Source organism: Hypanus sabinus, chromosome 13, assembly GCF_030144855.1.
Source record: "Hypanus sabinus isolate sHypSab1 chromosome 13, sHypSab1.hap1, whole genome shotgun sequence".
Taxonomy (NCBI): domain Eukaryota; kingdom Metazoa; phylum Chordata; class Chondrichthyes; order Myliobatiformes; family Dasyatidae; genus Hypanus; species Hypanus sabinus.
Window position 1 is genome coordinate 86449769 of NC_082718.1, and position 26891 is coordinate 86476659.

The 26891-nt window shown below is 37.8% G+C and overlaps 1 protein-coding gene across 2 annotated transcripts in view; it reads left to right on the plus strand.

Annotated features, from left to right (window-relative positions):
• The window catches only part of ap1b1 (adaptor related protein complex 1 subunit beta 1), a 68043-nt gene that overhangs the window by 32237 nt on the left and 8915 nt on the right, over positions 1 to 26891 (plus strand). The window contains exons 12-20 of one of the 2 annotated variants that reach the window (XM_059988067.1): positions 2317 to 2415; positions 4138 to 4397; positions 5214 to 5418; positions 5962 to 5982; positions 6209 to 6238; positions 7440 to 7574; positions 11102 to 11247; positions 18317 to 18446; positions 22366 to 22450. In XM_059988067.1, the coding sequence (XP_059844050.1) occupies positions 2317 to 2415; positions 4138 to 4397; positions 5214 to 5418; positions 5962 to 5982; positions 6209 to 6238; positions 7440 to 7574; positions 11102 to 11247; positions 18317 to 18446; positions 22366 to 22450 (1111 nt within the window). The remainder of the gene's footprint in view (positions 1 to 2316; positions 2416 to 4137; positions 4398 to 5213; positions 5419 to 5961; positions 5983 to 6208; positions 6239 to 7439; positions 7575 to 11101; positions 11248 to 18316; positions 18447 to 22365; positions 22451 to 26891) is intronic. The other variant, XM_059988068.1, reaches the window with a different exon arrangement.

A 26891-nucleotide genomic window follows, 5' to 3' on the forward strand; every position in this document is an offset into this window, starting at 1 on the left:
GTTATGGTGAACTAACAGTTCTGAAATGTTTTGGAAAATGTGCTATGACAATTTAATGGACCTGCATTCCAAACCGTAGACTAACCAAAGAAAGCAATTAAAATCCCACAATGTCAGTTGAAAACTTGAATTCAGTTCCATGATAGAAATTTTTGTTAAGCTATAAAATGAAGCTGCTGGTTGTCCTAAAAGTTCATGCGGTTTTTTTGTGTCTGTAGGTGGACAGGTCTTGCTTGTACTCAATCACATTACGTTGACATTCTGCCTTTTCTCACACAGTAACAGTTAACCTGCAACATTTGTTGTTACGTCTGAGGAAGCATGTATTATTGACCACATTTTAAATATGTAATTAGTCCAGGTCCTTTGGTGAATTGGTATTTCTACCAATATTTGTCTGTCTGCCAGGTGGATAGACAAACCACACTTACATTCTTCCATGCATTATCATCCCTTAGCAACATATCAGATATTGGCAAACTATGAATTTTGCAGGGGAAGAGTGAGGGAAAATTGTTAGAAAGTTTTCCAAGAACCATATCAATAGCCAAAAGTCAGGTTGATTGCTATACCCTTTGAAAATGAATTTCATTTGAACAAATTCTTTGATGTCAATTTCAGAAGCATTATAAGGAAAAGTTATCCAGAAAGTGATGTGTAAAGGAATTCTCAGCCTGCCTCTTTGAGAAACAGAGTTGTTTATACTATAACTACATCAAATAATTCACTTGATGCAGATGTGGATTGGCAAGTTCCTTCACTTCCAACAGTGCTGTATGATTTCCCATAATTTAGTGAAATCCAATAGACGATGCAGACTTTGGTATTTAATAGAATTGTATTATATGTTGGTATTAAATGATTCTGAGGAAAATAGAGGAGGAAAAAGCCTGGGAATTGCACCTCTGAGGATTACAAAGCAATCTATGTAAACCTATATATAAGGAAATACATACCTAAAACCTGGCAATTACTGACCAGTAAGTTTATAGAAACATAGAAAACCTACTGCTCAATATAGGACCTTCGGCCCACCAAGTTGTGCCAAACATGTCCCTACCTTAAAAATTACTAGGCTTACCTATAACCCTCTATTTTTCTAAGCTCCATGTACCTATCCAAAATTCTCTTAAAAGACACTATCGTATCCACCTACCGCCGTTGCCCGCAGCCCATTCCACGCACTCAGCACTCTCTGAGTAAAAAACTTACATCTGACATTTCCTCTGTGCCTACTCCCCAGCACCTTAAACCTGTGTCCTCGTGGCAACCATTTCAGCCCTGGGAAAAAGCCTCTGACTATCCACACAATCAATGCCTCTCATCATCTTATACACCTCTTATCAGGTCACCTCTCATCCTCCATCGCTCCAAGGAGAAAAGGCCGAGTTCACTCAACCTATTCTTTTTAAGACATGCTCCTCAATCCAGGCTTCCACATCCTTCCTGCAGTGAGGCAACCAGAACTGAGCACAGTACTCCAAGTGGGGTCTGACCAGGATCCTATATAGCTGCAACTTACCTCTCAGCTCCAAAATTCAATTCCACAATTGATGAAGGCCAATACACCATATGCCTTCTTAACCACAGAGTCAACCTGAGCAGCTGCTTTGAGTGACGGACCCCAAGATCCCTCTGATCCTCCACACTTCCAAAAGTCTTACTTTTAATACTATATTCTGCCATCATATTTGACCTACCAGAATGAACCGCTTCACACTTATCTAGGTTGAACTCTATCTGCAACTTCTCAGCCCAGTTTTACATCCTATCATTGTCCCTCTGTAACCTCTGACAGCCCTCCACACTATCCACAACACCCCCAACCATCAGCAAACTTACTAACCCACCCCTCCACTTCCTCATCGAGGTCATTTATTAAGTTAGCGAATTTTGGAATGTTGTTGATAGAAATAATTTTTAAAAATAAAATGTTGGTCTGCTCTGTTTCCTTGGGAATCCCAATGGTTCAGCGTCTGGCTTGATGATTTATTTTCTTTGCCCAAGGAAATACCTGAGTCTCTGTTAATATGGTGTCTTCATTAATTGCATAATCTCTTTTAGGTTGAACACACCCACTAGAATGTGCAGAATATTACTAAAGTTCCCAAGGAAATAATAGTAATGTTGATGACTATGTTGATGTTTGCATTTTCTGTGTTAGGAATGCTTCTGTGCAAGAAATGATGTTTAGACATTGAAGGTAGATTATGAATTTGAAGTTTTCAAAGAAGTTGAATTTGTGGTTTTAAATACTTGTTTTTATTGGAAAATTTAGCTTTTGTTACTTAATGGCAGTTTTATCTTTTGTAACAGGTTCAACTGCAACTTTTGACTGCTATTGTGAAACTGTTCTTAAAAAAACCTACTGAGACGCAAGAGCTGGTGCAGCAAGTTCTAAGCTTGGCGACACAGGTTTGATACATTGTTTTCCTATGTTTGGAAGGTTAAACAGCTGAAAGTGCACGATTGCAGAGATTGCAACTTTGCTATAAATTACAGACAAGTAATACTTGGTCTTAAAATGTCTAAAAATAACATGAGTTCTTAAAGAAACCCTGAGTAATTAAATGTGCTTTTTAATTAAAAAATAATTAAAGTAAGCTTATTTTAAAAAGACATTGGTTGCCTTATGCTTGTGTCCATCACAGCTCACAGCTCTTCCTTCATCAAGACTAACCTGTGAATGGTCAGTGGACAGTTTCCCCAGTGTCTGAGCGAATTACAGGAATTTGGCACTTGGATGCTAGGCTTCACGCCCTGGAGTGTGGTTGGCAAGATTCCAGTGATTGCTTATCAGCAAATTTTAAGACTTCCATGTCATCTGCTGACTTTTCTCAGGAAAAGTTTGACCGTTATTCAATAACTGCACCTGCCAGATTTCTTTAGTTTCCACTTATTTCTAAAAATTTGAGTAAGAATGTTGACTAGAATATTTTGAAAATTAAGTTTGTTACATATCTTTAAATAGAAAGAGGCACGCTTAATTGGTATTTCTTTGCTTATTTGCCCCTGCTCGTAAAGTACCTATCTGCTTATGCTTCGAGAATGATTTAACTCTTGGTTTTAGAGTCAGAGAAATGTACAGTGCAGAAACAGACCCTTATGGACCACTTCATTAATGCCAACAATGTTGTCTATTAGTGCTAAGTCTGCTTGCATGAGGCTTGTTTATTTCTACTACTTTCCTATCTGAATACTTGCCCAAGTGTTTGGTTACTTAACATTAGGCAAAATAACAATACCTAAAATTAAAAAAAATATAGTTCCATCTGCAAAGGGAAGTTACATTTATCTCAGTCCAGTTATAATCTATTTAGGTATTCAAATTCTTTCTTTGTGACATGATTGCTGATCTAATGTGAACAGTGCAACAAGAAATTTTCCATTGTCGATGTAATTATGTTGAAATAAATTATTGAATGCATACGCTTGACATAGCAAATTGCTGTGATACTGCAGGATAGAGATCACCATTGCTGCCCCCACTCCTAGCCTTAATGAGAGGATAGATCTTCTTTTAACTTCAGTTGCTCCAACCTCAGTCTGGCACCTTTTCAGTAGAATACCATGAGTGAATTAAAGGAACACTACCCTTGCTTTGGATGGTACATTCAGGAATCATTAAAGGCACCTCAAAATTCGATCATAGAAGTCATGAAGGATCTATAATTGAATTAATGAACAAATTACTTTGGTTTGTGTAGTATTTTAATTACCAAACATTTCGTGCTGGAGCCATTTATGATAAAACTGTACCTTGGTGTTCCTCTAGAACACATTATTTATTGTGATATAGTGCAGAATTGGCCCTTCCGGCTCATTGAGCTGTGCCACCCAGCAATACCCCAATTTAATCCCAGCTTAATCACAGGACTTAACGTGCCAACTGGGACGTCTTTGGACTGTGGGAGGAAACCAGGGCACCGGACGAAACCCACACGGTCACGGGGAAAACGTACAAACTCCTCCCAGGCAAGGGCAGGAATTGAACCCGGGTCGCTGGTACTGTAAAGCATTGTGCTAACCACTACACTATCATATTCAGTGTTTGTTAACCAGATGTTGCTAACAATTGTGTGTGCTATTCTAATGTATGACTTGAAAATAATTTATGGAGTTTCTCTAATATTGCAGGATTCTGACAACCCTGACTTGAGAGACCGTGGCTATATATATTGGCGTCTGCTTTCTACAGATCCAGTGGCAGCAAAAGAAGTTGTATTGGCAGAAAAACCTTTAATTTCAGAAGAAACTGATCTTATTGAGCCAACGCTCCTTGATGAATTAATTTGCCATATTGGAACCCTGGCCTCTGTGTACCATAAGCCACCCAGTGCATTTGTGGAAGGCAGCAGAGGTGTTCAACATAAGAGGCTACCACCACGATCTGGATCGTAAGTAAAAACTGCAAAAGCTATTAAATTTTACTATTTTCTTCCAACCTTACCAAGGAAAGAAATATCAAAAACAAGGCTGCAACTTTCAGGGTATTTGTTCTTGTTTTCTCAAAAGTGATAGATCTTCAAAGCTGGAGATACATTGCAAGTTTAGCTTAATATTATATTGAAACATCAGTGACAAAAGTATGCCCCCTGTTACCTTACGAAATAAACCGATTTAAAAAAACAAAAGTGCCACGTTTATTTTCCTGGGGATCATAAAAGGTTTTTAGCTGGAAAAATTGATAGGTTATGGTGTATAGGTTCTGTCATTTATTTTCAAACCCAATTTCCATATTTCCTCATTCCTTGAACTTCACTAATATGAGGTTGGTGAATATTTATTGTACCTCATACTTACTCAAACTAGTTTACAGAAAATGCTGTAAGTTACCTCAAACTTTACTTGTTAATTTCTGCTTTCTCTTGCCACACTATTGCATTCTGCTATTCATAAACAGTTGGATTAAGATCAGAAAATTGTGAAATACCTTGTGTCTCCAAGGATCATTAATGTTGACTTTGTGATCACATTTCCTCATCCACTACATTTACACCTTTTGCTATCCCCATCCTTTATATCCCTATTTGAATTTTTTCCTCCTGGCATTCAAATTTATCCGTACTTTTTGCCTTGTGCCTCCTCTTTTGAGGAAGTGCTGTATAGATGCAAGTTTCTATATTCACTGATTTGTTCTCCAGTTATGTGATACAATCAAAACAATGTTTAATCCTAGTATTTAATGTTTGGCATTTTCTCCATTCTGTTAGAAATGAAAGTACTGAGAGTCCTGAAGTTGCTGCATCTGCTGCACCCCAGCCTACTGAGCAACAACCTGCTGTTATTCCATCCCAGGGAGATCTTCTGGGTGATCTTTTGAATCTTGACCTTGGCCCTCCCGTCAATGTACCCATCCCCTCTTCAACAGTTCAGATGGGAGCCATGGACCTTCTTGGTGGCGGGTTGGACAGTTTGGTAGGCAAAGAGCCAAAGGCCTTTTCAGTAATCAAACCTATTTTGAAATTATGAATGCGCTTGTCAGATTTTGGTTTAAAGTGTTATCATTTAGATTTTACCCCCTGAATTGCTGGCATGTATATTTGTATAGAGCTTAAAAGCAGAATAACTTTCTTTTAAACTTTGCGAAACAAGTTTAAGATTTTTTGTATGAGAGATTAGAAGACTCAAATTTAACTTTGTTCAGTTGATTGTGTAGCATGGTCTTATTTTCCTGCATTACTTTGTAATGAGTAACAGATTATAATGCATTTTATGATAACAGGCTTTTTGAACAACTTACAGAATTTTAATAATTCAACATCGCACTAAAATAGTGAACAGTTAGTTAATTTTGAGTTAAACTATTTCTTTTTAGTGATGTGTTTTATCTGCAGTTAATGTACATACTCTAATAATGCTGTTTTCTCTTCAAATTTATGCTGGTTTTTTTTCACTCCACTTCTGCTTGCATGTGACTGTCCTTGCATTGCCTCTGTCTTTGCATATTCGTCTCTGGAGATGGGCGATGAAACTGAAGGGGTATGATTCTGTCCTTTTGTGTGTTAATATTTGCTTTCAAGTAAATCTGAAGGCTAATAGTTTTATAGTTATAATACCTGAATTACTCTAGTTCCAAGTGCCTCTAAGGTTTATGGTGGATAATTAACATTTTGGTTGTTGTAAGGATAAAATTTGAACTTAACATTTATGTTAACATTTACTTTTCCATCTTTAACTTGTAACCTAATTTTTGTTTCTTTTAAAGCTTGCTGGTGATCTAGGCGGAAGTCCAGCAGTAAGTAGCGGATCTACTTCATAGATAGAGGGGGTGGGGGATGAAACTTTTAAAGAGATGAAGTAATTCTATTGCAATGCTGTTCGCTTCTCTCACAAGGGTGAAACTGACATTCCGTCCATCCATGCAGTCCGCTGACTCAAAACAATTCATCTTTCTTTTTAAACACTACCTTTAATCCTTCACAGTTGGATATAATTTGTGAATGATATTTGTTGTAAAGTGACATGATTTTAATGCATGAGGAAACCTGTTAATCTAAAATGCCAATTACAGCAGAATTAGTGATTTTATTCTTTAACTATAAACTTTAGGCGTAAATGTAATATTTTTTAAATGTTGTGATACTGAGTGAAAATCATAGGCCTCGTACAATAAAGTTCAGGGCCCTTGATCCATAGACATGAATTAAAATCCCACAGTGGCAGCAGAGAAATGTAAATTCAAGCTGTCAGCTGGAACAGGAAATTAAAATAAAAATCATCTCAGCAGTGGTAAAGCTGCCATATAATTATTAAAAACTCATCTGGTTTATTGAAGTTATTCAAAAAGAGATCTGCTATTCCTCCCCAGTCTCGCCTGTATGTGACTCCAGACCCACCAATGTGGTTATACACAATGCCTCTTGAGTTTAGAAAAAAGTAGGAATTGATAAGAAATGCCATGTCCACATTTCATATAGAAATAGGAAAACCACTTCTTTTTAAGTGCTTTTTAATAAAACTGTTTTTAGCTTTTATATCACAATATATTCAATATAAATTACTTGTATGCACTGCTCTTTATGGACTGATCACATAAAATTCTCCTCTAAAACTATAAGCATATAACAGCAATTAAGCAAGTAGTTTGACAAAGTGAAATGCAAAATGTAAGACTTTTGCAGCTTGGGGTGTCAGAATTTGGAGTTTGGTTCTGATGTCCTCTGTAAGGAGTCTCTAGGTCCTCCCCATGGAATAAATGGGCTTTCCCTGGGTGCTTCTGTTTCCTCCCTTGGTCCAAAGCCATACCGGGTAGGTTAATTGGTCAATGTGAATTGTCCCATGATTAGTTAGGGTTAAATCGGGGTGGCCAGGGATACCTGAGGTGGCAAGGCTCGAAAGGCCACAAGGGCCCACTCCGAGCAGCATTGCTAAATAAATGAACGAATGAATAAGTAAATAAATAAATAAACAAAGCTTATCTTTTGCTGTTCATTTAGATAGGCGCTGGTTATGGGACCCCAGCAGTGATGCCGACATCCTTGAATGCAACGGTAGGAGGCGGCTTAGGTGATCTGTTTGATCTTGCCGGTGGTATAGGCGTTTCTTCTGGTTCCTACGTGGCTCCTAAAACTGTAAGCACCATTTAACTGTACTAATATTTTTTCCAAAGCTTAGATTATCCCACCACCTGACTACTGTCCTACATTTCTCCCTGCTGAGATTAGTAGGACTCCTGTTCCACCTCCACACCTACAGCCTGTATCTATTCATAAAGAACAAAGAAAAAATACCTGCTCAGATGTCGTTTCCTTTCTGATTTTTTTTTAATTCACTATGCAAGGAGATGTCAGTCTTCACTAGTTATATTTCCAGTTAATATGGCTCTTATCAGGACCTTGGTAAAGCAAGAGTCAAATTAGACTTATTCCTCACTCGGTGTCTCTGAGTGTTCATAGTACAACACTGTAAATCTCTATTTTCATTATAAATTCTAAATTTCGTATAAGAACTGTTCTGAATTAACACTGATGCATACACAATGAGAATCTAGCTTCTTTGCATTAAGAAAATTTAATAGAATCATGATGACAAGATTGAAAAGTACAATTTGTCGTATTGAAAATATTCAAAGTATTTAGTTTAGAGGATGTGCACAGCACTTGGTGCTGCTTCATTGCAGCTCCAGCAGTCTGAGCTTACTTCAGGTTTTATGGATTGTCAAGTTTGCATGTTCTTCCTGTGACTGAAAGTGTTTCCTCACAAGATGTGCTGGCAGGTTGATAGACTATGGTGAATTACTCTGGTGGAGGTGGCAAAGTGAAGATAGGCCTTTACCAAAGGACATTTCTTCCCCCCGCTAGCCTGCAGGTTACGTTTGTGCGAAGTGTAGCACCTGCTTAGCCCCTCTTTCCCTTACCTCAACGATCCAGGGTCACCTGAAGCCATGGAAACAGATGGTGGATGGTCGTATGATCAGCTGGTGCATATCACAAGGCCTGGTTATGCGACTACTGATGCCAGAAAGTCAATCTCTGAAGAGTATTGATAATAGCTGGGGTCACCCATCTTACAAAGACTCTACCTGCAAGAAGGCAATGGCAAACCACTTCCGTGGAAAAAAATTACCAAGGACAATTATGATCATGGAAAGACCATAATCAAGAGAAAATCTGCAGATGTTGGAAATCCAAAAAACCCACATAAAGTACAGTTGACGTTTTGGCCTGAAACACTGAATGTACTTCTTTCCATAGATGCTGCCTGGCCTGCTGAATTCCTCCAGTGTTTTGTGCATGTTGCTTGGAAAGACTGTGATCACCTACGTCATACAACATGGCACATAATGCTGCTGATGATGGTAGATAAGTGGCAAAGAACATTTGATGTGTAGGTGGAAGAGAATATATTGTAGGGTTATAGAGAATGGAGTTGATGGGATTGCTCTTCTGGAAGCAGGCCAAATGGTGGAAATGCCATAATAGGCAAGTTAGCTACTATAATTATGCAAATACTTGTTCATTTATGCCTTGTTAGTCTTGGTTTTACACTGCCCAATAGGTAAATCGGTTAAAATTGTTAACCAGCTTGGAAATACATTGTCATTCCTTTATTGTCACTAGCATAATGTTCTGCATCTCTAACTTGATAGCATAATGTAGTGTTTTTTTGCCCAGAGTTGTAAAAGCACATCATTACCACCATCTTGGCATTTGGAATTATCAGCAACACCCTTATCCTATGGAAGAATATAACACTTGACAAGTACACTTATGCATGCAGGACAAGGGAATGCCTATCAGAAACGAGATTTAGAACTGCTGTAGCATCACTGTAACAGGTGTCATTTGCCACTCTTTAGCTGTACATACATCCATGTGATGTATTAAAGCCAACCTTCTGCTTGGCCATTGAAGACAGTAAATTAATTTGAATCTCAACAAACCCAACCTATTTCTAACTGTTTCTTAGTTAGGAAAACCATTGAACAATTCAGATTATTTATGTGTGCCTTATTTTGAGGATGTTTTGTTACTTTTGTGAGCCACGAGGGTGTATGTCTGCTGACGAGTTTTGGGAAGCCTTAAGCAGAAATTTCCATTCCGGTGTGTATATTGTGTCCTTATTTTATCCAGACAGGGGTTCCAACCTGGGTTCCATGGACCCCTCAGTTTGTCGTAGGGGTCCATGGCATAAAAAAGATTGGGAACCCCAGATATATACAGTATACTCACACCAAATGATTGAGGATGGTTGGCAAAGGACAACTATTGGATTAATAGGTATCCTAGCTTAAATAAAAATATCTTTAAAAAAATTCTCACTTTAAATTTATGTTTTTGATATCCGGTCAGTAATGCAGCAGTCCAATTCAACTTGAAGCTCCTGTTCTAGCTCTCTTTTAAACAAAAGTACACTTTCAATTTTATTGCAAATATTTTAAGGTTTGACAATCTCTGTCTTAAGTTGATGATTTATAAAGTAGCTTATAAATGTAAAGGAAATCAGTATTTTAGAAATACAGTGGATTCTGGTTAATTAGGACACATCAGGCCCAATTAGCCAAAGTTTCATGGAAGTAGTTGAAAGGAATAATAAAGACAAGCTACCTTTTAACTAAGTAACAAATAATGTATTTAAATGAATAACAGAACAAATTAGAAAAGTGTCTATCCTACTACAGTACTATAAAACTGTTATCAACAGAGGAATTAATCCAGTGTATGATGCCATGTTCTTTTGATTGACTGTAAATCAGGAAAATCAGCGCAGGCACCTAGTGTAGATAATCGATTGCCTTCCTACAATCCTTTCAAAGACTGTGTCTTCCAAATCTTCAGTTTTATTGTAACATTCAAGATGATTGTCAATACTTTTAAATTCTTCGCTGTTCCTAACTTGCTAAAGTATTGAAATTGTTTCAATTTAACTCCCAGCCATTTTTGGCATCTCTAAACCTGAATGCTTGAAACTGCAATATGCAAACAAGTTCTGAATGTCTTGGTGCTTATTTTCTCCCTGAATATCAGTGACAATAATCACTGTTTTTGAACGCAAACACATGCAAGTGACACTATTAAAATCTGTTTGTTCTTAGTACGATGTAATGTCTAGTGGCCACACAAGTGAGCACGACTGACGCTAGTTAGAAACTTCGGCAACAGTCCCCTGCCCTAATTAAGTGCAATAGTGTCCCAAATAAACAAAGGAAATTCCAGCATTTTCTTGATTTATTTTTGTTTTTTAACAGTTGGCCCAAATAACTGGCTGCATGATTGACCGATGGCCCAATTAGCCAGTATCCATTGTACTGATATTTTTAATTGGTAAACCATCATGCTGCATAATGAAGTGTTACTGACCTGTGCTGTGTGTATTGTGTGACTGAGTTTTATTGATATTTTCTGAAATGAATCCTGTTCTGATTCACAGAAATATATTTTATGTTGCTTGTTTAGTTGCTGAAGAAATTTAGTTTCGGCCCTTTACACATATGAATGTAATAAATTTTTTAACATACTGTGTAATTTCATAGTTAGGTTAAATTTTCTGGGAAACAGCAATGTAATTATGGGTTTATTTTAAAATACAGCCTTTTTTTGTTTGTGTTAGAAATATCATGAGGCCATATGAACACTTTAAATTCTTTTTGTTGCACTAGGTTTGGTTGCCTGCTGCAAAGGCCAAAGGTCTTGAAATTTCTGGCACATTTTCACGTCGCATAGGTCATATTTATATGGATCTCTCCCTGACAAACAAAGCCATGCAAGTAATGACTGACTTTGCAATCCAGTTTAACAAAAATAGGTGAGTATTATATTTGGCCTGACTTAAGGCAGTACTTTTGTATCTGGCAGGTCAGTTACCATAGAATTGCTTTAAATCCTTCTATGCAAAATACTTTAAAATTTCCTATTAGATCTTTTCTTCAAATTGCACTAATTCTTAAACTGCTTTGTAGTAATCTAGCATTTTCTAGAGGGAATGGGCAAGTGAGTCAATAATTAAGTAGATTGAGTCAAGTAGACTCATTTTGAAATGTGTAATACTCATTTGCAGATAAATCCTACATGTTGAATAATATGTGGTTAGTATCTGAAATGAATTTGATGCTTGTAGGAAACCGAAACAATGTCAGCTCGTCTTAACTCGTAGCTAGTGAAGTAATGGAGTATATTACCTAATGAGTATATTTCTAATATATTCATTATTTTGGGTGGGTAGTCTGTTGGGAGCTACTATACCATTTCACAATTAACATGTTAAAATTAATACCATCTTGTTACCTTCCAGAAGATATGTCCGCTGTCTATCAATAATCTGGATCTGGTGCAGTGGGAGATGTGCTAGAAATTGTAGTTGATATTATATATGAGATGTAATTAATTCCTTAGAAGCCCTTTTTGGATGCTACAAAGTGATATTAGTAAAGCCATTATTCTGTACATAAAGTGCTCTGTTTGCTTCCGGGCAGAACACTTTTATACACACCCATCTGTGTCACTGATTCAGGGAAAGGAATTTGATTCCCATCAGGGTTGATAAAAAATTTAAATTCAAAATTAAATTAACATGGGACTTAGCAAAAAACAAAATGTAGTCACACCAATAGTAATTGTGAAACTACCAGACTCAAAAAAGCTGATCTACTTTACTCATGTCCTTCAGGATAGACAAGCTGTCATCCTTATCCAGCAGGACCTTTGTAAGCCTAGGTCATGGTTGTAATGAGAAGAGGGCATATTCTGGATGGTGAAGATACTTGGTGATGGATGCTGCCTTCTTGAGACACCACCTCTCGACAATGTCCTCAAAGGTGGGGAGGATGGGTTGTCGTCGTGATGGAGCTGGCTGAGCCTACAGCCAGACACTTTCATTCCTGTGCATTTGAGCCTCCAAACCAGACGGTGATGCAACCAGTCAGAATGCTCTCTACCTTGCGTTTGTAGAAAATTCTTTGACATGCCGCAGCTGCTCAAACTCCTGATGAAATACAGTTGCTGACTTGTCTCCTCCATGATGCATTAATGTGTTGTGTCCAGGATAGGTCTTCTGAGATGTTGATACCCATGAACTTGAAGCTGCTCGTCCTTTCCCTCAGTGAATATTGGTGTGTGTTCTACCAACTTCCCTCCTGAAGTCCATGATCAATTCCGTGGTGCTGACATTCAGTGCAAGATTATTTTTGCAACATCACTCAACCAGACTCCTTGTTGCGTTATTTGAGATTCTACCAACGATATTGGTGTCTTTGATGAATTTCTTTCTTTTTTTTCAATCTTTTTATTAATATCAAAATAGTGGATATACATAGTATTGTTACACTATTGTTGGGATTACAGTGTTAATAGATAACATATATAGTTATATATTCAGTTTGTACAAAGGTAATAAACCTAAAAATGTTCAAAATACAAATGTAAAGTTCACGAAAGGATTAACATATTCAAAAAGAAAAAAAAACAAAAATATATATATACCCCCCCAAAAAAAACTAAACTAACCAATACTAGCTTAACAGAAAAGAAAAGAAAAGAACATGGGCTGTTTATAGCATCAAAAAAAAAGGACCATTAGTGTCACCCGCTCCGAACCTCCCTACATATATTAACACAAAAATAGGTTGGAAAGAGGTCAAATCACATCATATGAAAGTATTGAGTAAAAGACCTCCAAGTCTGATCAAATTTAATAGAAGGGTCATATATAACACTTCTGATTTTTTCTAAGTTTAAACATAATATAGTTTTTGAGCGAACCAATGAAATGTGGTGGGAGGATTAATCTCCTTCCAATTCAGCAAAATCGATCTTTTAGCCATTAATGTGAGAAATACAATCATCCGACACGCTGAAGAGGTTAAATGATGTGGTAAATTGCCGTAATAGGATGAGGTTGTAAATCAATATTCAAAACATTTGAAATAATATCGAAGATATCTTCCCAATATTTTTTCAGAGCAGAGCATGACCAAAACATATGAGTTAAAGAAGCGGTTTCAGAATGACATCTGTCACATACTGGACTTGTATGAGAACAATAACGAGCTAATTTATCCTTAGACATATGGGCACTATGAACTACTTTGAACTGTATGAACGAATGTTTAGCACATATAGAGGATGAATTAACTAATTGAAAAAAATTTTCCCATTTCTCGATAGGTAAAGTAAGCTTAAGTTCCCTTTCCCAATCATTTTTAATTTTATTAAATGCATCTGAACGAATTTTCATAATTGTGTTGTAGATAAATGCTATTGCACCTTTCTGAGAAGGATTTAAATCTAAGATTTTTTTTCAAACTATCCGTAGAGTATAAGTTCAGGAAAGTAAGAAAGACAGTATTTAAAAAGCTTCTAACCTGTAAATATCTAAAGAAATGAAATCTAGGTAAATTATATTTGTTAGATAATTGTTCAAATGACATGAAACAATTATCCAAAAATAAATCACAAAATCGTGAAATATCTTTAGTTTTCCAAATCAAATAGGCTTGATCTATAATAGAAGGATAGAAAAAATAGTTAAATATAATAGGACTTGCTAAAATAAATTGATTTAACCCAAAAAATCTCCAAAATTGAAACCATATTCGTGAAGTATATTTAACTATTGGATCATCTAATTTTTTATACAATTTAGGAGGAGCAAAAGGAAGTGAAGTCCTTAGAATAGAACCCAGTGAAAACTCTTGTACTGAGCTACATTCAAGGTTTACCCAATGAGGGCTTAAAGTTATATCCAAGTCCCATAACCAAAATTTCAAATAGTGAATATTAATTGCCCAATAATAAAATCTAAAATTCGGCAGCGCCAGACCACCCTCTTTTTTTCAGACTTCTGTGAGTATTTTTACCTAGCCTTGGATTTTTATTCTGCCAAATATAAGAAGTGATTTTAGAATCAACACTATCAAAAAAAATTCAATTCCCGTAAGAAGTCATACATAGAATTAGGATCATTGGGAAAATCAGAATTATATAAAGCAGTATAAAAATCTTGAAAAGATGTGTTTATTTCATCATGATTAACTGTCGAATTATCGTTTTGTTTATGAATCTTCATGATTTGGCATTTAACCGAGGCAGTTTTCAATTGATTAGCTAATAATTACCCGATTTATCACTATGTGTTTAAAACTCACTTCTGGTTTTCATTAATTGGTTTTCAATCGAGGATGTAAGTAATAAATTATATTCCATTTGAAGCTCGACTCTCTGTTTATAAAGCTCCTTACTAGGAGCAATGGAATATTTATCAATTTCTTTGATCTTATCAGCCAATAATAACGCTTCTTTTTTAATACGTTTCCTCATACCAACAGAATAGGAAATAACCTGACCTCAGATATATGCCTGAAAAGTGTCCCATTGGAAATTTCTTTAAAATTAGTTGGAAAAAAAGGAATCAATTTGTTCCTTCATAAACTCAACAAAATCTGAGTCTTGAAGTAAATTGGAGTTAAATCGCCGTTGTCTAATGCTAAGAACTGTATCCATTAATTTAATAAAAAGTTTAATTGGAGCATGATCGAAAATGGCAATAATATCATAATTACAGTCAATCACAGGTGGGATGAGTTGAGAATCGATAGAAATGTAATCAATTCTAGAGTAAGAATGATACACATGCGAAAAAAATGAAAACACTTTGTCCTTGGGGTGTAGAAATATCCAAAATTCCAGAATCATTCATGAAGGAATTGACAAGAGTAGCCGACTTGTTTAGTAAGTCTTGAGTAGATATGGATCTATCCATCGAAGGGTTCAAACAACAATTAAAATCACCACCCATTATCAACATAAATTCATTTAGATCAGGAAAAGCAGTAAATTAATTCTTAAAAAATTCGGGATAATCCACATTCGGAGCATGAACATTAGCCATGACCACTTTTTTATTGAAAGATAACCCATTAATAAATAAAAATCTGCCATTCAGATTGGAAACAGTATCATGATGAACAAATGTAATTGAGGGATTAATAAAAATTAAAAAATAAAAGTTCTCAACCAAAGCCCCAGAAAAAGTTCAAGAATAAGAGTCTTCTAGTGTAGATAAAAATAGGTTAAATAAGGGTGATCCTGGGTTAAAAAGAATAACGGTAATGGAGAGAAGCCAGATCTAACCTCACTCCATGAGCGCCTAGTGGAGAATCCTTTAGCAAATTTATAGATGGTGTTTGACCTATGCCTGGCTGCAGAGAGTAGAGCAGTGGCTAAGCACACATCCTAGAGATCATCAGTAAGAAGATCTGCATGAGTTCCTCCAGCAGGATGTGCATGTTGCTTAGATTTCCGGCATTTGCAGATTTTCTCGTTTGTGTTACTGACTGGCGTATTGTCTTTCCACTGATTGACCTGGCCTTTCAAGCACTTTATGTTTTTATTTAAGATTTCCAGCATCTACATTTTTTAAAAAGTTTTAGTTTGGACTGCTAACAAGTTTGAATGCATTTTCAGCAGTCTCTGATGATGATTTATCAATAGATGACAATTGCATGATATTTCAAATCTCTAAGAAGTTGACTGAAGAGACTGCCAATTTTTTTGTAGTTTAAAAGTTGAGTAAGGAGAAACTCAAGTATACAAGAAATATGGTAACTGAATGAGAATGAATCAAAACAACTTTTAAAAGGGAACACAGCTGGTTAGGCAGCATCCATGGAGAGGAATAAACAGGCACCATTTCAGGCCTAGAAACATCAAGTTCTTCACATGAAAGGGTCTTCACATGAAACTTTGATTGTTTATTCCTCTCAGTAGGTCAAACAACATCGATGGAGTTCCTCTAACATTTCAGCACAACAGGATCTGTAGAATCACTTATTTTTTAAAAGGATATTAGGGAGAATTATGAGTTATGGAGGAAGTGCCAGCAAGTAGGTTTACTTTTCCAAAAAAAAAGTAAGATATAAGCAGGGTTGGTGTGCTGAATGGTCTCCTATGTGCAAAGTTCTGTGAGCCTACACAACTTTTAAATGGTTCAGTTAACATTTTGGTCCGAATCATTTCCAGTTTTAATCTGCAGCATTTTATCGGTGGCCAACATATCCCATCTTAAGTAAACTGTAGGTTTATGTAAGTGTGGGTCTTAAAATATGATTTGTTTCTAACATGGCTTTTTCTAATCATATATAAATAGTGCCTTAAGCCTAGAAGGCTGCTGATATGATGTCATTGTTTTAAAATGGATTAAGTGTTTCACTAGATAATTACAAACAAAATGCTAATTGTGAGCAAAGTATTGGGGGAAAATGTTCTGTTTAACAATAGGAGGCAGTATTTTGGAAGGAATTTCATGGTCTGATTTGGAGCTGCAAGGGCAACACACACACGATGCGGGATGATTTTAGCAGGTCAGACAGCATCTACGGAGAGCATTGAATAGTTGGTGTTTCAGGCAACTTCTGCTAACCACTTCCCCACCCCTCCGGATCAGAATTCTTCTCCATCCCTTTACCTCTATAATCTATCATCTCCTAGCTTCTCACATCATTTCCTTTCATCCCCCTTCACCCACCTTCCTACCTTGCCCCTCATCTATCACCCTCCTCTTCGCCCCCTCTTTTTATTCTGTCTTCTGCCCCTTTCAAAGTTTAAAATTTCAAAGCAAGTTGATTATCAAAGTACATGTATGTCACCGTATACTACCCTGAGATAAAATTTCTTGCAGGCTTACTCAGTAAGTTGATAGAAACGAAATAGAATCAATGGAAACAGCACGACAGATGAACGAATGGCCAATGTGTAAAAAAAAAAGACCAACTGTGCAAATAAAAAAAGAGAAATAAATAAATAGATAAATAAACAAGCAAGCAATAAATATCAAGAGTTATTAAAAGTGGTCCATAGCTTGTGGAATAGGTTCAATATTGGGCTGAGTGAAATTATTTCTTCTGATTTAAGAGCCTTATGATTGAGGGGGTAATAACTGTTCCTGAAACTGGTGGTGTGGGAGTTGACTCCAGGACCTCCTTCCTGATGGCAGAGCTTGGCCCAGATGATGGCGGTCCTTGATGATAGATCCTGCTTTCCTTCACAAGGAAAGCAGCATCCTTGTAAATGTGCTCAATCAGAGATGGCCTGGGCTGTATCTACTGCTTTTTGTAGTTTTTTTTCATTCAAGATCATTGGTGTTTCCTGACCAGTCAGCATGCATCTGTAGAAGCTTGCCCAAGTTTTAGTTGACATGCTGAATATGTGCAGACCTCTAAGAAAGTAGAAGCACTGCCGTACTTTCTTGGTAAGGGCAATTACTTGTTGGACCTAGGACAGATCCTCTGAGCTGGTAATGCCAAGTAATTTAAAGCTGCTAACTCTCCCCACTTCTGATCCCCGATGAGGACTCGCTCATGGATGTCCGGATTTCTCCACCTGTAGTCAGTAAGTTCTGATGAAGGGTCTTGGCTTGAAACATCAACCGTTCATTTCTCACTGTAGATACTGAGTTCTTCCAGCATTATTTGTATATTGCTCAGGAATTCTGGCACCTGCATAATCTCTTGTGTCTTGGAGATGCAAGAATTATATTCTGTCCAGAGGCTAGTGGGTATCTGAAGCTTACAACAGCAAAAAAACATTGAATGCAGAAATCCTTAATGCATTTAAAATTATACTTGGATAAACAATTGATGTGGGCTAACATACAGGTTCTAGAACCAAAAAATGATTGGGCTGGAGAATTTCTTTTCGATTTGATCCAGATGTAGTGAGCTGAATGGTGGCCATGCATACCCTCATTTAGCTGGGAGTTATTTATTTCAGCTTAAAACTGGGCTGGAAGAAAATCCTTGATGACTATAAGATAATTCTTAAGTTCATGAAAGTGAACTACAAATGTTTTAACCTTATTTTTTTCCCCCTCTGGTTTATAGCTTTGGAATAATACCAGCTGCTCCCCTGCAGGTCAATGCACCACTTACACCCAATCAGACAATTGAGGCTTCTCTCCTTTTGCACACAGTTGGTCCGGTTATGAAGATGGATCCACTCACCAACCTACAGGTCTGAACTAAATCAAACCAATTTTTTGCTCACTCAGGTTATTGCTAGTCTCTTTATAATACCTCAAGCAGCAGTATTTCAATAAGAATAGAAGGGGATAGAAAAAATAAGGGAAACCTCATCTTTAATGCAAAATAAGGAAACAGTGAGTAAGTACTGTGCCTTGTAAAAGTATTCATCCCCCAGCCCTTTGTTCATATAAATGAATAAGGTCGGCCCTCCTTAACTGCGAGGGATTGGTTCTGGGACCCCTCGCAGATACCAAAATTCCCTTATTCAACCTGTCTCAATGTGGTGGACCTCAGGACCCAGCGGCAGAGATCTGAACCTGCAGTGTTTCTGTTCCCTAAAATAATCATGATAACGATAGAAAATAAAGTGGAAATAATAAAGCGATCAGAAATAAATGCCATCGGTCATTGGAAAAGCGTTAGGCTACTTCGGTCAACAATTGGAAAAATTTTGAAGTATAAAGTGAGAAAGGCTCTGCCCCGATGAAAGCTACAATTATTACTAAGGAACACAGTGGTTTAATTATTGAGTTTTGGGGTTTTGATCCTCCACATCAACCCGGCATGGTGGAGAGCGCACTCCATAACGATCTGTCACTAGATCGAACTCAGGAACTTCCCGAGCTCGCCGCTGAAACATACATTCTTAAGTGTTTTATATGCATAAAAAGGTAAAATAATACTTTATACGAATGCAAACATTTGACTAACTGACACTAAATAATACCGGATGTACCTGTTCCAACTTACTTAGTAAGAGAACTTCGATTTTTTTTCAATCCCGATCCACGATAACCCACGCACATCCTCCCTTTAAATCATCTCTAGATTACTTATAATACCTAATACAATGTAAATGCTATGTAAAATACTGTTATACTGCATTATTTACAGAATAATGACAAGAAAAAAAAGACTGTACATGCTCGAACAACAAGTGCTGGAAGGGCACTTCCGAGTTTTCGCGATTCATGGTTGGTTGAATTCGCGGATGCAGAATTCGTGGATAAGGAGGGCCGACTGTATTACAACCAGGGATTTTGATCAGTTTTACTGAGAATTTTTATTTGTGAATGGCATGCCCTCTTTTTTCACAGTAGAACCCAAAAAACAGGGAGAATTGTAAAGCATGAAAAACTAAAAATTCAAAAACAAACATCAGTAGTTCAAAAGTATTTGTTTCTCCTCTCCCCCCCCCCCCCTTTTTTGCTCACTACCTAGTTGAACCACTTCTCACAACTATTACAGCCAGTAGTCTTTTTGGATAAGTTCTTTTAGCTTTGCACAATGTGATGGAGCAAGATTTGCCCATTCCTCCTGCAAAATTGCTCAAGCTGTGCTAGGTTAGTTGGGACTTGGCAGTAGACAGCAATCTTGAGGTCTTGCCAGAGATGGGTTGTCAAGACTCTTCAATTTTCTTCATTTGGAGTGCTCCTTAGTTGCTCTAGCAGTATGCTTTGAGGAGTTGTCCTACTAAAAGACAAACTTCCTCCCCAGTTTAAGCTTTCTGGCAGAGGCAAGCAGGTTTTTATCCAGGATCTCTTTGTATTTAGCAGCATTCATCTTCACATCAATCCTGACCAGATTAACAATCCATGTTGCTGAAAAGCATCCCCATAGCATGATGCTACCTTCACCATACTTTACATAGCAATGCTGTTTTCTGGCTGATGCATAGTAATAGATTTATGCCAAATGTACAGCTTAGTGTTGAAGCCAAAGAGCTCCATTTAGTCTTATCTAATCACAAGAGATTCTTCCACACCTTTACAGTTTCTTCTAAGAGACACTTTGTAAAGTCTTTACGGGCAAGGATATGCTTTTGTTTTAGCCAGGGCTGCTTCCTTGCCACACTTCCACAAATACGCTTCTTGTGCAAAGCCTTGGTGCCATGAACTTCATCTCCAGTTGCAGCCACTGACCTGCAGCTCACTCCAGAGTGATTGTTGTTGTAGCCTCTCTTACAAGTGCCATTCTTATGAATTCATTGAAAACAGGTGATCCTACAATTTTCTACATCAACAAATTGGCTGAGTTGGTAAGGTACTAAGTGTATTGTACCTGAGAAATGTTAGTGTAGTAATTATAAAAGGCGTGAATACTTTTTCAACCCCACAATTTTGGTGTTTAATTTCCAGTAAATGGTTGACAGATGTAGTAATTTTTCTTTTGATTTGATGTGATGCATAATTAGATTAGATTCAACTTTATTGTCATTGTGCCGAGTACAGATACAAAGCCAGTGAAATGCAATTAGCATCTAACCAGAAGTGCAAAAGAATAGCTTGTAGATTAGCTCAAAAAATCCTACTTCAATATATTTTAACTTTAGAAAATGCGACAGTAAAATGCGAAAATAGTTGTAGGGGCGGATTACTTTTTCAGGGCACTGCATCAAACTAAATCAAATAACAATTTAAATGAAATCATTTTGCCAGCAAAAACATATTGAGTACTAAAGGAATTTTTTTGTGTGGAGTGGTGGGCAGTCAGTCACATGGCAAAAGATTTGGGTCTTGAGATGTTAAATGTTTCCTCTTTTCACAGGTGCTGCCTGACTCTAATCAGTTATGCAACCCCATTAATTTTACCTTAATTATTTATAAACTGTTCCTCGAATGGCTTAATTGTGAGGAAAAGGGTGAAATGCAGTCATGTAATTTTGAAGTGGAAAGCATTTATCTATGCAAGTACTTTTCAGGAACTTTATACTGGATGAGGAAAGATGCTGTTTCTAGATCACTCTTAGATTTTGTGAAGTTTAATGTGCATGCTGGTGTTGCAGCTGGTGGCCAGCAGCAAACATTACGGTGATGTTGTCTTTTTTAATATTAACCGTGATGTTTTTGCCATATTCAGGAACCAGCTATAAACTTTTACCAGCAACTTTGCTGCAGGTCTCAGTGAACTCATACCTTTATTCTCCTAGGTAAAAAATTTTTTTTAAAAGGCAAGAAAAGGCCAAGGGGCTCTTCCTAAGAGATAGATAATGGCCTGAGTTTGTTAAAGCAGAACATATAGTATCCTTTGACATTACTTACTCTTGTCCTTGCTGAATTTGAATTTTAAATATTGTTATGGTTGTTACTGAAATGAGAACTGCTAACATCTTGGTTAGGAAAAGAGAAGAAATGGGAAACGGCCATTCGCAGGGCTATGGTGGTGAATTCAATGTTAAATCGGGTGCAGAACAAGAAATGAGAGGAAACTAAGGTGGAATAAGAGGCCATCTTATTTATTTTAATCCAATTTCTTTAAATGCTGCAGGTGAATTTTCAGCACCAGAGACATTGACTGTTGAATCAAATTGTTCAGTTATTGAATTGATGCTACATTTCCTTGAAAAGGTGCATGTACTTAGCAAGGCAACATTTTTTTGCATGCTTAGTTTGTATCTGTCATGTAGATACATTCTCACAGCATTAGATGCCTCCAAAGAATGAGGTTAGTATTGAGATACTGTTTTGCAAAGTTAATGACTGACTGCTACACAGAAGCATTGTCTTTTGAACATCCTCCCCTTGGTTGAAATGGAGTGCTATTTGCATGAAAGTATGAGCAAGAGCAATTGGTTTTGTTATTTTTCAATGCAAATATCTAACCCATTATTTGTCATTCCATTCTCCCACCTAATAATGCTGCCTCCTGGCAGAGACAAATGAAATTCTGTCCAACTATACACTGATTATGTCAGCTGCTCAAGATCTCAATTTCCTATTGGGCAATGGAAGCTAAAGAGTACTCAGCAATTCAGGCCATCAGTCATTCTAAATGACGCCTTAATGAGATTTCTGGTGATTGAAGTAACTTTGCACTAGATTTATATTATAATATTTATTTACAAGGACAGAATTGGGATGTTGCATGAGAGCTAAAACTAATTAATCTTTTTTTTCTTTTGTGAGTAGGTTGCGGTGAAAAATAATATTGATGTCTTCTACTTCAGCTGCCTGTACCCAATTAATATCTTGTTTCTGGAAGAAGGAAAACTAGGTAAGTTGATATTCTTAATGCTTATGCCTGGGGTGGTTGAACTAAGGTTCTAATGACTTGTGTTAGACAAATGACACATGTGACGTATGAAACCATCCTCCAAAGATGAGGATAAAACTAGAAGATTTATGATCGAATGTGCACTCCACTTCTCAGTGAATCTTTAATAGAATAGAGATTTCTGGAATAGAGCTAATTCAGAATCAGGTTTATTATCACTGGCATATGACGTGAAATTTGTTAACTTAGCAGTTTGATGCAATACATAACCTAGCAGAGAAAACAAATAATAATAAATAATAATTAACTTACAAGTAAATTAATTACATATATTGAATAGATTTTTTTTTAACCGTGCAAAAACTGAAATACTGTATTTTCTTTTTAAGTGAGGTAGTGTCCAAAGATTCAATGTCCATTTAGGAATCAGATGGCAGAGGGAAAGAAGCTGTTCCTGAATCTTTGAGTGTGTGCCTTCAGGCTTCTGTACCTCCTACCTGATGATAACAGTGAGAAAAGGGCATGCCCTGGGAGCTAGAGATCCTTAATAATAGACGCTGCTCCCTGAAGGTGTCCTGGGTACTTTGTAGGCTAGTACCCAAGATGGAGCTGACTAGATTTACAACCTTCTGCAGCTTCTTTCGGTCCTGTGCAGTAGCCCCTCCAGACCAGACAGTGATGCAGCCTGTCAGAATGTTCTCCATGGTACGACTATAGAAGTTTTTGAGTGTATTTGTTGACATGCCAAATCTCTTCAAGCTCCTGATAAAGTACAGCCGCTGTCTTGCCTTCTTTATAACTACATCAATACGTTGGGACCAGGTTAGATCCTCAGAGATCTTGACATCCAAGAACTTGAAGCTGCTCTCTCTCTCTCTCTCTCTCTCTCTCTCTCTCTCCCTCTCCCTCTCCCTCTCCCTCTCCCTCTCCCTCTCCCTCTCCCTCTCCCTCTCCCTCTCCCTCTCCCTCTCCCTCTCCCTCTCCCTCTCCCTCTCCCTCTCCCTCTCCCTCTCCCTCTCCCTCTCCCTCTCCCTCTCCCTCTCCCTCTCCCTCTCCCTCTCCCTCTCCCTCTCCCTCTCCCTCTCCCTCTCCCTCTCCCTCTCCCTCTCCCTCTCCCTCTCCCTCTCCCTCTCCCTCTCCCTCTCCCTCTCCCTCTCCCTCTCCCTCTCCCTCTCCCTCTCCCTCTCCCTCTCCCTCTCCCTCTCCCTCTCCCTCTCCCTCTCCCTCTCCCTCTCCCTCTCCCTCTCCCTCTCCCTCTCCCTCTCCCTCTCCCTCTCCCTCTCCCTCTCCCTCTCCCTCTCCCTCTCCCTCTCCCTCTCCCTCTCCCTCTCCCTCTCCCTCTCCCTCTCCCTCTCCCTCTCCCTCTCCCTCTCCCTCTCCCTCTCCCTCTCCCTCTCCCTCTCCCTCTCCCTCTCTCTCCCCCTCTCTCCCCCTCTCTCCCCCTCTCTCCCCCTCTCTCCCCCTCTCTCCCCCTCTCTCTCCCCCTCTCTCTCCCCCTCTCTCTCCCCCTCTCTCTCCCCCTCTCTCTCCCCCTCTCTCTCCCCCTCTCTCTCCCCCTCTCTCTCCCCCTCTCTCTCCCCCTCTCTCTCCCCCTCCCTCTCTCTCTCCACTTCTGATCCCTCTGAAGATTGGTATGTGTTCCTTCATCTTGCCCTTCGTGAAGTCCACAATCAGCTCTTTTGTCTTACTGACATTGAGTGCCAGATTGTTGCTGTGGCACCACTCCACTAGTTGGCATTTCTCACTCCTGTACACCCTCTCGTCACCACCTAAGATTCTACCAACAATGATAGAATCAGCAAATTTATAGATGGTATTTGAGCTATGCCTAGACTCACAGTCATGTGAATATAGAGAGTAGAGCAGTGGGCTAAGCACACACCTCTATGGTACACCAGTGTTGATAAACAGCGAGGAGGATATGTTATCATCAATCCACACAGATTGTGGTTAGGAAATTTAGGATCCAATTGCAGAGGGAGGTACAGAGGCCCAGGTTCTGCAACTTCTCAATCAGGATTGTGGGAATGATGGTATTAAATGCTGAGCTATAGTTGAGGAACAGCATCCTGACGTAGGTGTTTGTGTTGTCCAGGTGGTCTAAAGCCATGAGGAGAGCCATTGAGAATGTGTCTGCCGTTGACCTATTGTAGCAATAGGTAATTGCAATGGGTCCAGATCCTTGCTGAGGCAGGAGTTCACTCTAGTCATGACCAACCTCTAAAATTCTGAAGTCTTATGCTTTTCCTATACAGTAATTGAACTATATCTCCAATTTTTTTGTTACAAAGATGAAAATAGACCTTGTATGATACACTCAGTGACCACCTTATTGGGTACCTCTTGTACCTAATACAGTGGCCACTGGCTCTGGGCTCGTGTTCTTCTTCTGTTATGGCCCATCCACTTCAAGGTTTGAGCTGGTGTGCATTAAGAGATATTCCTATGTAAACCTCTGTTGTAACACGTGGTTATTTGAGTTACTGTCACCTTTCTGTCAGCTTCAACCAGTCTAGCAACTCTCCTCTGACCTCTTTCATTAGCAAGGTGTTTTTGCTCACAAAAATGTCGCTCTGAATTTTTTTTTTGTTTGTTTTTCGCACCATTGTCTGTAAACTCAAGAGACCAGGCATGAAAATCCCAGGAGTTCAGCAGTTTCTGAGATATTCAAACCACCCCGTCTGGCACCAACAATCATTCCACAGTCAAGGTCACTTAGATCACATTTCTTCCCCATTCTGAAGTTTTGGTTTGGATATTTGCATTAATGAGCAGGTGGACCTAACAAGGTGGCCACCATCTGTACTTAACTATTATCTATTGTCTGCATTCCATACTCAGAAAAATATTCTGCTATTTCGCTTTTAGTTTTTAATGTTTTTGTAAATATATTAATCATAAATCCTCTATCCTTTATTGGATTTTAAATTTTGTTAGAATCAGTAAATTTATTTAACAGATAATTTGTATCTGTAATAGGTATGAATTATTCTTTGGAGTGGTACAATAGTGTAGCATCAATGCATAATTCAATCACAGTGCCTCTGACCCAGGTTCAAATTTCACTACTGGCAGTAAGTTTGTGCGTTCTCCCCGTGACCACGTGGGTTTCCCTCAGGGTTTCCTCCCACATTCCAAAGTCGTACTGATCATTAGGTTAATTGGTCACACAGATGTAATTGGACAGCACAGGAACGTTAGTCCAGAAGGGTCTGTTACCGTGCTTTATCTCTAAATTAAAATTTTAATAAAACAGGAAAAAAATGGTCCATTGGACAATCTTATTTGTGTCCCATTTTTTAAAAATGAAATGCTTCTATTTTCCTTTAAAAGCTATTGAATATTCTGTTTCCAGTATCCTTTATAGATACTCCGGTTTGGAAAAAATATTTTGTTTTTTTTTGTTTTGAATTTTTGACTTTCAATAATTGATTCACTGACCAGTATAAATGTTCTCAAAATAAATAATGAACTGAACTAAGTTTGTGCCAGTCTCTACATTTAACCTTAATAAGTTGATCTTTCCTTGTAATCCTGGAGAGTTTCTGATTCTCTGTGGACTTAAGCAGATCACGTTAGTGATCATAGTGTCTTTCTTGTGTTCAGTGATTTCGGCTGTGAGGATAAAATTCAAGAACATGTCAAATAGCTGGCGGAGTAGTCAACGATATATATTTTTAAGGCATTCCTTGTGGATTTGTTTGCATAGATAGTCCACCCACCGATTGTATATTGCCAACAGTTGGATTATTTACCAAACAGCAAAGTATACTGGTGAAATTTCAAATTCCTATAAATCTCTAATGTATATTTCAGATGTCTAATTATCGACTTGTTTAGCAATTGAAAATGGATTGACTTTTTCTTTCCCATGTGTTGACTGAAACGCTTAAGACATAATATCAACTAATAACCTTGTGTAGATGTACAAAATAAACTTTTGGAGGGGAAATGTTTGCTTGCAGTTTTCAATTTCTTTGATGTTTACTAGTGTAAATAAACATAGAGGCAGAGATGGGGCTTTTGGGCAGTCATTAGCACACATGACCAAGGGTGAATGGCCCTTCAGTATTTTTAGGGTATTAAATTTTGACAGTAAAACAGTAACTAAGTTGTGCCAATTAATGTTGTGTTTCCTCTTTCACCTATTGGACTTCCTCATTTCATTTCTGGAAGAAGTCATGGATATCAAAACATCCAATCTTCATACACAAATGTAAAATATGTCAGCAGGAAAAGCAGATGTGAATTGCATTAAAGCACATTTATACATCTCATTTTGTTTAGGTATGTTACTGCTAAATGATCACGGGAAATTTAATCTTTAGTTCAGCACCTGCTCGCTGACCTAGTAATTTAAATACTAAAGATCACATCTCTAGTGTAAGATTTGAATCCGCAGTAACAATTATTTTGTTCTCCTTTACACTTGTATACTGGA